Genomic DNA, 14,036 nt, shown 5'->3' with positions numbered 1-14,036 from the left:
TGTACATATTTTAAGATGAAAAGTGTTTAAGAACTATGTAAACTAAATAATTTGGTTGGTTGTTACATATCCCCAATTTTGCGACAAGTGGTAATTATTTTTTAAACTTATATTTCATTATTCTTATTATGTAGGTTTTTCTCTCTTCTCTTTGCTTGTAAGAAGTAAAAAATGTCAATTTATTCCAAATTTATATATCTTTGCTAATACTTGTAAAGTCATATAGAAGCAAGATACAGAAAGCAAGGGAAAAGTGTAAGAAAAATATGCATCTACAATTTTCACACTTTGGATTATAATTCTCACAGATATTGAACTTACTTTTGTCAGGCCTCTGAGCCCAAGCTAAGCCATCACATCCCCTGTGACCTGCACGCACACATCCAGATGGCCTGTTCCTGCCTTAACTGATGACATTCCACCACAAAAGAAGTGAAAATGGCCCGTTCCTGCCTTAACTGATGACATTATCTTGTGAAATTCCTTCTCCTGGCTCATCCTGGCTCAAAAGCTCCCCTACTGAGCACTTTGTGACCCCCTCACTCCTTCTTGCCAGAGAACAATCCCCCTTTTTCCTTTACCTACCCAAATCCTATAAAACAGCCCCACCTCTATCTCCCTTTGCTGACACTCTTTTCAGACTCAGGCCACCTGCACCCAGGTGAAATAAAGTGCCTTGTTGCTCACACAAAGTCTGTTTGGTGGTCTCTCCACACAGATGCACATGAAATTTGGTGCCGTGACTCGGATCAGGGAAACCTCCCTTGGGAGATCAACCCTTGTCCTCCTACTCTTTGATCCATGAAAAAGATCCACCTATGACCTCGGGTCCTCAGACCCACCAGCCCAAAGAACATCTCAACAATTTTAAATCGGGTAAGTGGCCTCTTCTTACTCTCTTCTCCAACCTCTCTCACCACCCCTCAACCATTTTCTCCTTTCAATCTTGGCGCTACCCTTCAATCTCTCCCTTCTCTTAATTTCAATTCCTTTCATTTTCTAGTAAAAAACAAAGGAGACACGTTTTATCTGTGGACCCAAAACTCTGGCGCCGGTCACGGACTCGGGAAGGCAGCCTTCCCTTGGTGTTTAATCATTGCAGGGATGCCTCTCGGATTATTGACCCACGTTTCAGAGGTGTCTGACCATGCCTTGGTCCTTCACCCTTAGCGGCAACTACTGCTTTTCTGCAGGGTTAGAACCCCCCAACCCCTTCTCTCCGTGTCTCTACCCCTTCTCCACTTTTCTGGGGGTCAAGAACTCTCCAACCCCTTCTCTCCATGTCTCTACCCCTTCTCTGCTTTTCTGGGGGTAAGAACCCCCCGATCCCTTATTTCCACACCCCAACCTCTTATCTCTGTGCCCCAACACCTTATTTCCATGCCCTGACCCCTTTCCCGCTTTTCTGGAGGGTAAGAACCCCCCGCCCCTTCCCTCCGGGTCTCTACTCTCTCTTTTCTCTGGGCTTGCCTCCTTCACTATGGGCAACCTTCCACCCTCCATTCCTCTTTCTTCCCCCTTAGCCTGTGTTCTTAAGAACTTACAACCTCTTCAACTCACACCTGACCTAAATGCCTTATTTTCTTCTGCAATGCTGCTTGACCCCAGTACAAACTCAACAGTGGTTCCAAATAGCCAGAAAATGGCACTTTCAATTTTTCCATCCTACAAGATCTAAATAATTCTTGTCATAAAATAGGCAAACGGTCTGAAATGCCTGATGTCCAGGCATTCTTTTACACATCGGTCCTTCCCTAGTCTCTGTTCCCAAAGCAACTTGTCCCAAATCTTCCTTCTTTCCCTCCCGCCTGTCCCCTCAGTCCCAACCACAAGCGTCACTGAGTCTTTCTAATCTTCCTTTTCTACAGACCCATCTGACCTCTCCCCTCCTCGTGAGGCCGAGCTAAGTCCCAATTCTTCCTCAGCCTCCGCTCCTCCACCCTATAATCCTTTTATCACCTCCTCTCCTCACACCGGGTCCAGCTTACAGTTTCATTCTGTGACTAGCACTCTCACACCTGCCCAGCAAGTTCCTCTTAAAAAGGTGGCTGGAGCTAAAGGCATAGTCAAAGTTAATGCTCCTTTTTCTTTATCCCACATCAGATAGCATTTAGGCTCTTTTTCATCAAATATAAAAACCCAGCCCAGTCCATGGATCGTTTGGCAGCAACCCTGAGATGCTTTACAGCCCTAGACCCTAAAAGGTCAAAAGGCCGTCTTATTCTTAATATACATTTTATTACCCAATCTGCTCCCGACATTGAATAAAACTCTAAAAATTAAATTCTGGCCCTCAAACCCCACAACAGGACTTAATTAACCTCACCTTCAAGGTGTACAATAATAAAGTAGAGGCAGCCAAGTAGCAATGTATTTCTGAGTTGCAATTCCTTGCCTCCACTTTGAGACAAACCCCAGCCACATCTCCAGCACACAAGAACTCCAAATGCCCGAACTGCAGCTGCAAGGGGTTCCTCCAGAACCTCCTCCCCCAAAAGCTTGCTACAAGTGCCAGAAATCTGGACACTGGGCCAAGGAATGCCTGCAGCCCGGGAGTCCTCCTAAGCCACATCCCATCTGTGCAGGACCCCACTGAAAATCAGACTGTTCAACTCACCTGGCAGCCACTCCCAGAACCCCTGGAACTCTGGCCCAAAGCTCTCTGACTGACTCCTTCCCAGATCTTCTCGGCTTAGCAGCTGAAGACTGATGCTGTCTGATCACCTCGGAAGCCTACAGGATCATCACAGATGCTCTAGGTAACTCTCACAGTGGAGGGTAAGTCCGTCCCCTTCCTAATCAATACGGAGGCTACCCACTCCACATTACCTTCTTTTCAAGGGCCCGTTTCCCTTGCCTCCATAACTGTTGTAGGTATTGATGGCCAGGCTTCTAAACCTCTTGAAACTCCCCAACTCTGGTGCCAACTTAAACAATACTCTTTTAAGCACTCCTTTTTAGTTATCCCCACTTGCCCAGTTCCCTTATTAGGCTGAGACACTTTAACTAAATTATGTGCTTCCCTGACTGTTCCTAGGCTACAGCCACACCTCATTGCTGCCTTTTCCCCCAGTTCAAAGCCTCCTTCACATCCTCCCCTTGTACCTCCCCACCTTAACCCACAAGTATAAGACACCTCTACTCTCTCCTTAGTGACTGATCCTGCACCCCTTACCATCCCATTAAACCCTAATCACCCATACCCCGCTCAATGCCAATATCCCATCCCACAGCATGCTTTAAAAGGATTAAAGCCTGTTATCACTCGTCTGCTACAGCATGGCCTTTTAAAGCTTGTAAACTCCCCTTACAATTCCCCCATTTTACCTGTCCTAAAACCAGACAAGGCTTACAAGTTAGTTCAGGATCTGCGCCTTATCAACCAAATTGTTTTGCCTATCCACCCCGTGATGCAAACCCATACACTCTCCTATCCTCAATACCTCCCTCTACAACCCATTATTCTCTTCTGGATCTCAAACATGCTTTCTTTACTATTCCTTTGCACCCCTCATCCCAGCCTCTCTTTGCTTTCACTTGGACTGACCCTGACACCCATTAGGCTCAGCAAATTACCTGAGCTGTACTGCGGCAAGGCTTCACAGACAGCCCCAATTACGTCAGTCAAGCCCAAATTTCATCTTCATCTGTTACCTATCTCGGCATAATTCTCATAAAAACACACGTGCTCTCCCTGCTGATCGTGTCCAACTAATCTCCCAAACCTCAATCCCTTACAAAACAACAACTCCTTTCCTTCCTAGGCATGGTTAGTGTGGTCAGAATTCTTACACAAGAGCCGGGACCACACCCTGTAGCCTTTCTGTCCAAACAACTTGACCTTACTGTTTTAGCCTGACCATCATGTCTGCGTGCAGCAGCTCCCGCTGCTTTAATACGTTTAGAGGCCCTAAAAATCACAAACTGTGCTCGCTCACTCTCTACATTTCGCATAACTTCCAAAATCTGTTTTCTTCCTCATACCTGACGCACATACTTTCTGCTCACACCTGACGCATATACTTTCTGCTCCCCCGGCTCCTTCAGCTGTACTCACTCTTTGTTGAGTCGCCCACAATTACCATTGTTCCTGGCACGGACTTCAATCTGGCCTCCCACATTATTCTGGATACCACACCTGACCCTCATGACTGTATCGCTCTGATCCACCTGACATTCACCCCATTTCCCCATATTTCCTTCTTTCCTTTTCCTCACACTGATCACATTTAGTTTATTGATGGCAGTTCCACCGGGCCTAATCGCCACTCACCAGCAAAGGCAGGCTATGCTATAGTATCTTCCACATCTATCATTGAGGCTACCGCTCTGCCCCCCTCCACTACCTCTCAGCAAGCCGAATTAGTTGCCTCAACTCAAGCCCTCACCCTTGCAAAAGGACTACACGTCAATATTTATACTGACTCTAAATATGCCTTTCATATTCTGCACCATCATGCTGTTACATAGGCTGAAAGAGGTTTCCTCACTACTCAAGGGTCCTCCCTCATTAATGCCTCTTTAATAAAAACTCTGCTCAAGGCCGCTTTACTTCCAAAGGAAGCTGGGATCATTCACTGCAAAGGCCATCAAAAGGCATCAGATCCCATTGCTCTAGTCAACGCTTATGCTGATAAGGTGGCTAGACAAGCAGCTAGATTTCCAACTTCTGTCCTTCACGGCCAGCTTTCCTCCTTCACATCAGTCACTCCCACCTACTCCCCCACTGAAACTTCCAGCTATCAATCTCTTCCCACACAAGGCAAATGGTTCTTAGACCAAGGAAAATATCTCCTTCCAGCCTCACAGGTCCATTCTATTCTGGCATCATTTCATAACCTCTTCCACGTAGGTTACAAGCCGCTAGCCCATCTCTTAGAACCTCTCATTTCCTTTCCATCCTGGAAATCTATCCTCAAGGAAATCACTTCTCAGTGTTCCATGTGCTATTCTACTACCTCTCAGGGATTGTTCAGGCCTCCTCCCTTTCCTACACATCAAGCTCGGGGATTTGTCCCTGCCCAGGACTGGCAAATTGACTTTACTCACATGCCCCGAGTCAGAAAACTAAAATATCTCTTAGTCTGCGTAGACACTTTCACTGGATGGGTAGAGGCCTTTCCCACAGGGTCTGAGAAGGCCACCGCGGTCCTTTCTTCCCTTCTGTCAGACATAATTCCTCGGTTTGACCTTCCCACCTCTATATAGTCTGGTAACAGACCAGCCTTTATTAGTCAAATCGGCCAAGCATTTTTACAGGCTCTTGGTATTCAGTGAAAACTTTATATCCCTTATGGTCCTCAGTCTTCAGGAAAGGTAGAACGGACTAATGGTCTTTTAAAAACACACCTCACCAAGCTCAGCCACCAACTTAAAAAGGACTGGACAATACTTTTACCACTTTGCCTTCTCAGAATTCAGGCCTGTCCTCCGAATGCTACAAGGTACAGCCCATTTGAGCTCCTGTATAGATGCTCCTTTTTATTAAGCCCCAGTCTCATTCCAGGCACCAGACCAACTTAGACTGTGCCCCCAAAAAGTTGTCATCCCTACTATCTTCTGTGTAGTCATACTCCTATTCACCATTCTCAACTACTCATACATGCCCTGCTCTTGTTTACACTGCCGGTTTACACTGTTTCTCCAAGTCAGCACAGCTGATATCTCCTGGTGCTATCCCCAAACTGCCACTCTTAACTCTTGAAGTAAATAAATAATCTTTGCTGGCAGGACTATGCTGAATCTCCTTAGGCACTCTCTAATTAAATGTCCTGGGTCCTCCCAATTCTTAGACCTTTAATACCTGTTTTTCTCCTTCTCTTATTCCATTTTTCAATTCATACAAAACCATATCCAGGCCATCACCAATAATTCTCAATGACAAATGTTTCTTCTAACAACCCCACAATATCACCCCTTACCACAAAATCTTCCTTCAGCTTAATCTCTCCCACTCTAGGTTCTCACGCCGCCCCTAATCGCGCTGGAAGCAGCCTGAGAAACATCACCCATTATCTCTCCATACCACCCCTAAAAATTTTCACTGTCCCAATACTTTACCACTATTTCATTTTATTTTTCTTATTAATATAAGAAGTCAGGAATGTCAGGCCTCTGAGCCCAAGATAAGCCATCATATCCTCTGTGACCTGCAGGTACACATCCAGATGGCCTGTTCCTGCCTTAACTGATGACATTCCACCACAAAAGAAGTGAAAATGGCCTGTTCCTGCCTTAACTGATGACATTATCTTGTGAAATTCCTTCTCCTGGCTCATCCTGGCTCAAAAGCTCCCCTACTGAGCACCTTGTGACCCCCACCCCTGCCTGCCAGAGAACATCCCCCTTTTTTCCTTTACCTACCCAAATCCTATAAAACGGCCTTACCCCTATCTCCCTTCCCTGACTCTTCGTACTCAGCCTGCCTGCACCCAGGTGAAATAAACAGCCGTGCTGCTCACACAAAGCCTGTTTGGTGGCCTCTTCTCACGGACGCACATGAAAACTTTGAAGCAGGAATTTTGCTATATTATCTCAATAACATTTTTATAACATTTTGAGGTAGATCTTACGTTCATTTTACAAATGAGAATACTAAGATTTGGAGAGCTTAACCAATTTAAGCCTGAAGTTACAATTTAATAGCAGTAAGATGGACAAACGTTTTTCCGTTCTCCAACTCCTACTGCCTCCTAAACGTGTTTTACAGACATGGGTCTCTTAACAATGGGACATACTCTGAGAAATGCATCACTAGGCAATTTCTTTGTTATGTGAACATTACAGTGTACCTACACAAACTTACAGGTATAGCTTACTACATACCTAGGCTATATGGTAGAACCTATTCCTGCTAGGCTACAAATTTGGAAGCATGTTATACTGAATACTGCCGGCAGTTACAACGCAATGGTAGTTGTGTATTTAAACATGTCTACACATAGAAAAGGTACAATAAAAATAAACAGTATTATAATCTTACGGGACCATCATCGTATAAACAGTCCATTCCTGACTGAAATGTTGGTTAGGCAGTACATCACTGTATTTCTTTCACTCTTAGAAAATGAAGTGAAGGGGAATATAATTTATTTTCATATACCTACCTCTTCTCCTCAAGTTCCTTATATTTTTTGGCCATAGGGGACGATTCTAATATTCACATCTGAATATAAATTACCTTTAAGCAAAATACAGTGTCTTCAAAACCCAGAACTACAAAAATCACAAAACTTGTTTTCCTGGTACATTGTGTCAGGCCTGAGCCCAAGCTAAGCCATCATGTCCCCTGTGATCCCCAGGTACACAGCCAGATGGCTGGTTCCTTCCTTAACTGATGACATTCCACCACAAAAGAAGTGAAAATGGCCTGTTCCTGCCTTAACTGATGACATTATCTTGTGAAATTCCTTCTCCTGGCTCATCTTGGCTCAAAAGCTCGCCTACTGAGCACCTTGTGACCCCCCACTCCTGCCTGCCAGAGAACAACCCCTCTTTGACTGTAATTTTCCTTTACCTACCCAAATCTTATAAAACGGCCCCACCCCTATCTCCCTTCACTGACTCTTTTCCGACTCAACCCACCTGCACCCAGGTGAAATGAACAGTCTTGTTGCTCACACAAAGCCTGTTGTTTGGTGGTCTCTTCACACGGACACGAGTGAAACATTGTTTTGTAATATACAATATTTAAAACTTTTGGACTATGCCATAACTAGTATGCCATAACTAGTATAGTATAGTGTATTTTATTCTCTTAACAATTCTATTCATGATTTTTTCCCCTGAAATGTTTTCCATCATTGAAACACTCTTAGACCTATGATTTTTTATCAGACACAATGGTATCCTCTTCATTACTTAGTTGGCAAAAGTGTTATTAACGAAGCGCAATAAAAGTAATTTTAGGACATTTATTGCTAAACTAGTCACTTTTTTGTGACATTGAAATAACAACTGAGACTTACTTAAATCACTTTGTTAGGGGAGCTTTTGATATACAAGTAATTTATAATTTCTTAAAAGTCCTCAGTCAAAATAAGGCAAATTATGTACCAATTAAGCTAATTGAACATTAAAGATTAAAATAACTTTGACTATCTAATCTTTAGATTATTTTAAAAGACCACTGTTACATAAAGCTAAAAGAACATGATAGTTTACAAAGGACAACTAAAACCAGATTTAAATTAGTATATTCATAAAGGTATCTTTTAAAAAAATATAAAAATGTAACACACTTCAAATAATACTCTCCGGAACCTTTCAGATAATTTTTAATGCACTAGATTTATTTACCATTTCAAAAGATCACGATATAGGCAGATACCTTAAAAATTCTCTGGGGGCAAACAAATCACTATATATTAGATGTACAGGGACTGCAGCCAAGACAGGCATGAGTTCCTAAGTTATAAATATCATCTTTATAAAAAGTGGGTATTTTATAGGACATCCCAGTAACACCGACTTATAAAAGCAAACACTGTACTTAAAATGTTGGCCACATAAGAAAGAATAAATAGCTCAATGCTTTAGGGGATTGAAGAATGGATAAACTCAACTAACTAAAAACGCATTACTCATCCCTCAGAACCAAAATACAGGAAAAAAAAAATACAATAGGTTCGCACAACATCTAGAAAAGTTCAGGGAATATGAAGTGTTTCTTGGCACCCAGCTCTTGCCGTTTTAAAATCCGTCCCTTCGTTGTTGGCTAGGCCTCTCTCCAGGGAAACTAGCCAAGGCAAGAGGCAGGGGAACTGTACATGTGGGAGGTCCTGAGGGCCCTTGCACCCACTCGATCTCCGCCAAGCCGATGGCCAAGCGCCACCCGGAAGTGTCCGCTGGCGGGGGCGGGAAGGCACCGTAGTCCAAGGTATCCGCGGGCAGGGCGCGGGCCAGGGCATGCGCGAGGTGGGGGGTAGCTGGGAACGGAGGAGGAGGGGCCGGCTCGAGGTCCCGCCTCTCTCTGGCTGCGGCCTCGGCTACAGCCAGGGACCGGAGGGCTCCGAGTCCCGGGAGCGGAGGCCGGAATCGGGTTCCTGTAGAGGCTGCTCCTCCTTGTCCCCGCTCGGACGTGGTCCCCGCTGCTCGAGGTGCAGCTGCAGCAGGGCTCGGCGGTACATGGCCTCCAGCTTCTCAAGTCGAGCCCTCAGGGCCCTGGGGCTGCCCGGCTCGTCCTCTCGGCCGCTGTCTCTAGCCCTCCGGTTCGTGCTGGCCTCTTCAGGGACCCGGCGCGCCTCCGCGGGTGTCCCGTCGCCGCCTTCGCCGGGGAGCCGCAAAGCCTGACGGAAGAGGCTGCGGTTCTCGCGCTTCAGCCGCCGGTTCTCGAGCCGCAGCCGGGCGTTCTCCTGACGCAGCCGCGCGTTCTGCCGGTCCCACTCGTCCCGCGCACGGATGGCCTCCAAGTGGCTAGCCGCCAGGTCGGCAAACCGCTCCTCCAGCTGTTGTCGGGCGCCGTCCGCTCGGCCTCGCCAGCCCACGCCGCCGCCGCCACTGGGGCTGCCCCCACCGCGAGCCCGGCCCGAGCGGCCTGGCCCTCGGCAGTCCGCAGCACCGTCCCCGCCGCAGCAGCTCCCGCGCCTGGTGGCGCCACCACGCATGCGCCACATCGGTCCCATCCCAACCGCGCCGCCAGCCCCGCGGGCTGAGGGGCCGCGCGCCCAGGCGCGGACAAGTTCGGGGCCGGCAGGGCGGCCGGGGTGACGACGGAGGAGGAGAGGAGGTAGCGGGCGGCGGCTGTTGGCTTAGAGCCAAAGGAGGCCGGGAATTTGCCCAGACTGAGGCGTGTCCTCTCTCCTGTGGTGGAGCTGCCCCCTGGGCTTGCTATCTCCAGGCTGCGCTGACACACAATTCCCCCGGGGAGTGCTTTGCTGTTCAGCCCTCCGGCTGCGCGGGAAAAAGCGTGTATCCTCAGCTGAGTTCTACCAGGGCGCTTCCGTGCAGGCCTGGGCACTGCAGGAACTAGCCGTCCTCGCCCGCTCCGGAGTGCAACCACCGGTGGTTACTTTGCTCTTTACACGGCATTCTCAAAACTAATGCTAATAGAATGATCAGTTCTGAGACAAAGCTATGGGGCAAGTTGAAAAGCTCAAAGTACTTCATTTAAAACCCAGTGGTTTAACCCACCCCTATGTTTAATAAAACATTAAACAGAATTGGGCTGAGCACCTGTCATGGGGTTTCCCAGTGGAAACACCTGGCTTTCCAAAGAATGCAGTCAATTCCCAATTTGTGAACAGCCAGGAATTCACTCGAAATTGTTCAGAACGCTATAGAAACTAGGTCATACTTAGTTGATTTGTTCAGGCCAACCCCCAAAACCTATGAAACAAGATGTGCTCTGTTTATTGAAGAAACTGAATACTTAGTTCCAAAGTTTCTGGGATCAAGGATGTACATCTCATTGAATGAATCATTGCTTCTTGTAGGGTCTCAACCTACATAGTAACTGGATTATTGCAAAGTAATTTAAGGATTAGGTACTGACGCCAGAATCTCTTGAGCAAGTATGCCCTAGCAAGAATCTACGTTAATTTAACAAAGTCCCAGAGAATTCTCAGGGTAACCAAAATTTCCAAACCACTGGATCAAGTAACGAACAAGAAAAACATAAGTACATACATGGGGTCTTCATTGACCAGTACAAATAAGGGGAAAATACAGTTACTCAATTTTTTTGTACTTCTATTTTGTTAGGCAAGATCTTAAGAGACAGCAACACCAAATGTGTTCTCAATTATCTCATTTTATAACATGAAAAGGAAAGATACAATTTTGGACTTTCAAAAAATATAGATTTCGTTTTAAGAAGGACCATATCATTCTTGAGGTGAGTTTCGCTCTTGTTGCCCAGGCTGGAGTGCAATGGCGCCATCTCTCCTCACTGCAACCACCGCCTTCCGGGTTCAAGCGATTCAAGGACTGTATCATTCTTAATTTACATGAAGGTTGAGGCTGCAAGACTGCTGTGAGCTATGATCACACCATTGTACTCCATCCTGGGCGACAAGGGGAGACCTATCTCAAAAAATAAGGAAGGGGGAAGGGATGAAGGGAGGGAGAAAAGGAAGTTCGGAAGAAAAGGAAACAAAAAAATGTGGAAAAAATCGATCCAACAAAAAGGTTTTAAGACTCGTAAAGATTGTCTTAGGTAGCAGTGAACATTTGTCTTATGATTTGTTAATGGAGAGTCCACCAGTCTTTCAAATACGACATAGAGACAATGTAATTTCTAAGTTGAAAGTGGCGTTGAGACAACGGAGTGATTAAAATGATTAGTACTAAAAGTATATACTTGTATTTATTTTAATTTACCTAGAATAGTATGTCAAGAATCGTATACTCGAAGATGAAAATTACAACTTTTCTGAGGATGGTAACACAAACAGTAAAATGCTTCTCCACACTATAGTTTATTAATGGTCTACATGTAAAAATATTACTGGGCAAATAATATGTACCTACATATAAAAATAAAATGGAAAAAATTTGGAAAATACATGGAACTGATCAAATTTAAGAGTAATGCAAGACCACAATAATACTTAAAAGAAAACATATAGAATAAGTATATAAGTGCTTGATTAGAAAAATAAAAGGTAGATAGATACCTGTGCTGCTTTTTAAGACTGGGGGCTTCTGAACAGTAAAGTTGCTTGCTTGCTAAATAGAAGAAAGTCTTAAAGGACATAGGTCACTCTTTTCTGACAACTGGTTCATCATTGTTCCTTAAGCTACTCTTGCTCAAGAAAAAGAATTCTACTATAAAAAGAATTCTGCTTAAACAGTTTTAAAATTGAAAAGAAAACTTCCATGGACTACTTGCACTTTGCATTTAGGAAACTCTAAGACCAAAGATTATTTCTTGACTAAGGTTATGAAGTTTGAAGTAAAAGAACAGAAAAATGCAAGTACAGCAGTCCCTGTTATTTGTAGGGATACATTCTAAGATCCTCAGCGAATGCCTGAAACCTTGGATGGTAATGAACCTTGTATACACATACAGTCTTCCTTCTGTATTGGTGGGTTCCACACTGGTAGATTCATTCAACCACAGATCAAAAATATTTTTAAATAAAAATACAATTAAAAAAACAAAAATACAGTGTAACAACTATTTACATGGAATTTACAGGGCTTTGGTTAGTAATCTAGAGAGGATTTAAAGTATATGGGAGGATGTGTGTAGGTTATATGCAAATATTATGACATTTTATATAAGGTCCTTGAGCATATTATCAAGAGTCCTGGATCCAATCCCCCAAGGATGCTGAGGGACAATTGTACCATGTTTTATTTCCAGTTGATAACTGACATAGCCACTGAGTGACCGATGGGTGAGGAGGGTCAACAGCACAGATGCAGTGGACAAAGATGATTCACATTCCTATCAGGATGGAAATGGTGAGAGATGTCATTACATTACTCAGAATAGTGCACATTTTAAAACTTACAAAATGTTTTTCTTTCCTGGGATTTTCCATTTAATATTTTTGGCCAGGGATGACTGCCAGTAACTCAAACCATGGAAAGAGAAACCTCAGATAAGGGGGAGACTACTGTAAGTAATTTGGAATGCTTAGTTTTTCTATTTCCCCAAAACAACCCTTTTTTTCTTTTTTAAAAGGGACATTTTTGTAAGTATTTAGTCTCCATGCCTCTAACACAAAACCAATGCCCATCCTCTAATTATTTGACAACTTAAATATCATATTCTAAAATTGATCTGCTTCCTATCTTAGGTAAAATAAAAAATAAAAAAAACATAAGTTTACAATCATCATGCTTCTTAAAATAATGCCTCAAACCAACATTTTTGAAAATACGGTAGTTTAAAAAAGCTGCCAGCAAATTGGAGCTGGGACTGTTTTCTGCCTTGCACTTCATGCAAATATTTAGTATTTCTTACAACCATCTTTGAATAACAGCTGTTGAATTTATTGCCCCTTCCTTGTATCCCTCAAACAAGTTGTTCTTTCCAGATACTGTAGCTGTTATATGTTTCTAGATGTTGGCTTAAGAGGACCTATAGATTGTTTCTTGTCTTCCTAGTTGATTTCTAATATTATTTTATTATCATGTTCATTTAACTCTCATTTGCCCATTTTGAATCATATTTCTTATAAAGTAAGTCAAACGTTAAGGTAATCTGTGGCACATTCACACTGGAACAAGTTATCTCACATTCTATTTTTCTTTGTTGCTTTTCTCTTTATAACATTCTATAATATCGCACCAAATGAATTCTGGAAAAAAACTTTGATCAAGTTCAATGAAATAACAATGTTATACTCAGTAGTCTGGCATTTAGGGCTATACACAATGTGGATGACCTGAGTATCTCTGTGCTTATCTTCCATTACTTTCCTGCTGGTCTATTCACTCTCCTACCAAGAGTCCTCACATTCTTTTGTCTAGGAGTTTGGTTGTAATGTATTACTATAGACTGACTACTGTAGGTCCAAAATTCATGAGTTGAACCCCTGACCACCAATGTGTTGGTATTTGGAGATGGAGCTTTGGAAAGTGATAAAGTTTGAATACATGTCCCCACCAAATCTCATGTTGAATTGTAATCCCCAAATTTGGATGTGGGGCCTAGTGGGAGGTGAATGGATCATGGGGGCAGATTTCTCATAAATGACATAGGACCATCCCCTTGGTGCTATCTTTGCAATTGTGAGTGAGTTCTTGTGAGATCTAGTTGTTTAAACGTGTGTAGCACCTTCCCCATCTCTTTCTTGCTCCTGTTTTTGCCACGTGAAGTGCCTACTCCCTCTTTGCCTTCCACCATTACTAAAAGCTTCCTGAGACCTCCCATAAGCAAATGCCAGCACTGTATTACCTGTACAGCTTGCAGAACTGTGAGCCAACTTCTTTTCTTAAAAATTACCCAGTCTCTGGTATTATTTTATAGCAATGCAAGAATGGCCTTACACAGAAAATTGGTACCAAGGAGTGGGACATTGCTATAAAGATACCTAAAAATATGGAAACAGCTTTGGAAATGGGGAACAGGCAGAGGGTGGAAG

At 43.9% G+C, this 14,036-nt stretch overlaps 1 protein-coding gene across 1 annotated transcript; it reads right to left on the bottom strand.

Annotated features, from left to right (window-relative positions):
* Positions 1-8,270: 8,270 nt before the first annotated feature.
* TUSC1 (tumor suppressor candidate 1) lies at positions 8,271-9,744 on the bottom strand. Its single transcript, XM_032138985.2, has one exon. The coding sequence runs from the start codon at positions 9,621-9,623 to the stop codon at positions 8,988-8,990; it is 636 nt and encodes a 211-aa protein (XP_031994876.1). The 5' UTR covers positions 9,624-9,744; the 3' UTR covers positions 8,271-8,987.
* Between the last annotated feature and the right edge of the window lie 4,292 nt (positions 9,745-14,036).

Source organism: Hylobates moloch, unplaced genomic scaffold, assembly GCF_009828535.3.
Source record: "Hylobates moloch isolate HMO894 unplaced genomic scaffold, HMol_V3 SCAFFOLD_19, whole genome shotgun sequence".
Lineage (NCBI taxonomy): Eukaryota > Metazoa > Chordata > Mammalia > Primates > Hylobatidae > Hylobates > Hylobates moloch.
This window is presented reverse-complemented; position numbering and strand designations above follow the sequence as displayed.

Coding starts and splice junctions, on each gene's coding strand:
- TUSC1 (XM_032138985.2), bottom strand. CDS start 9,623: ATGGGACCGATGTGGCGCATGCGTGGTGGCGCCACCAGGCGCGGGAGC.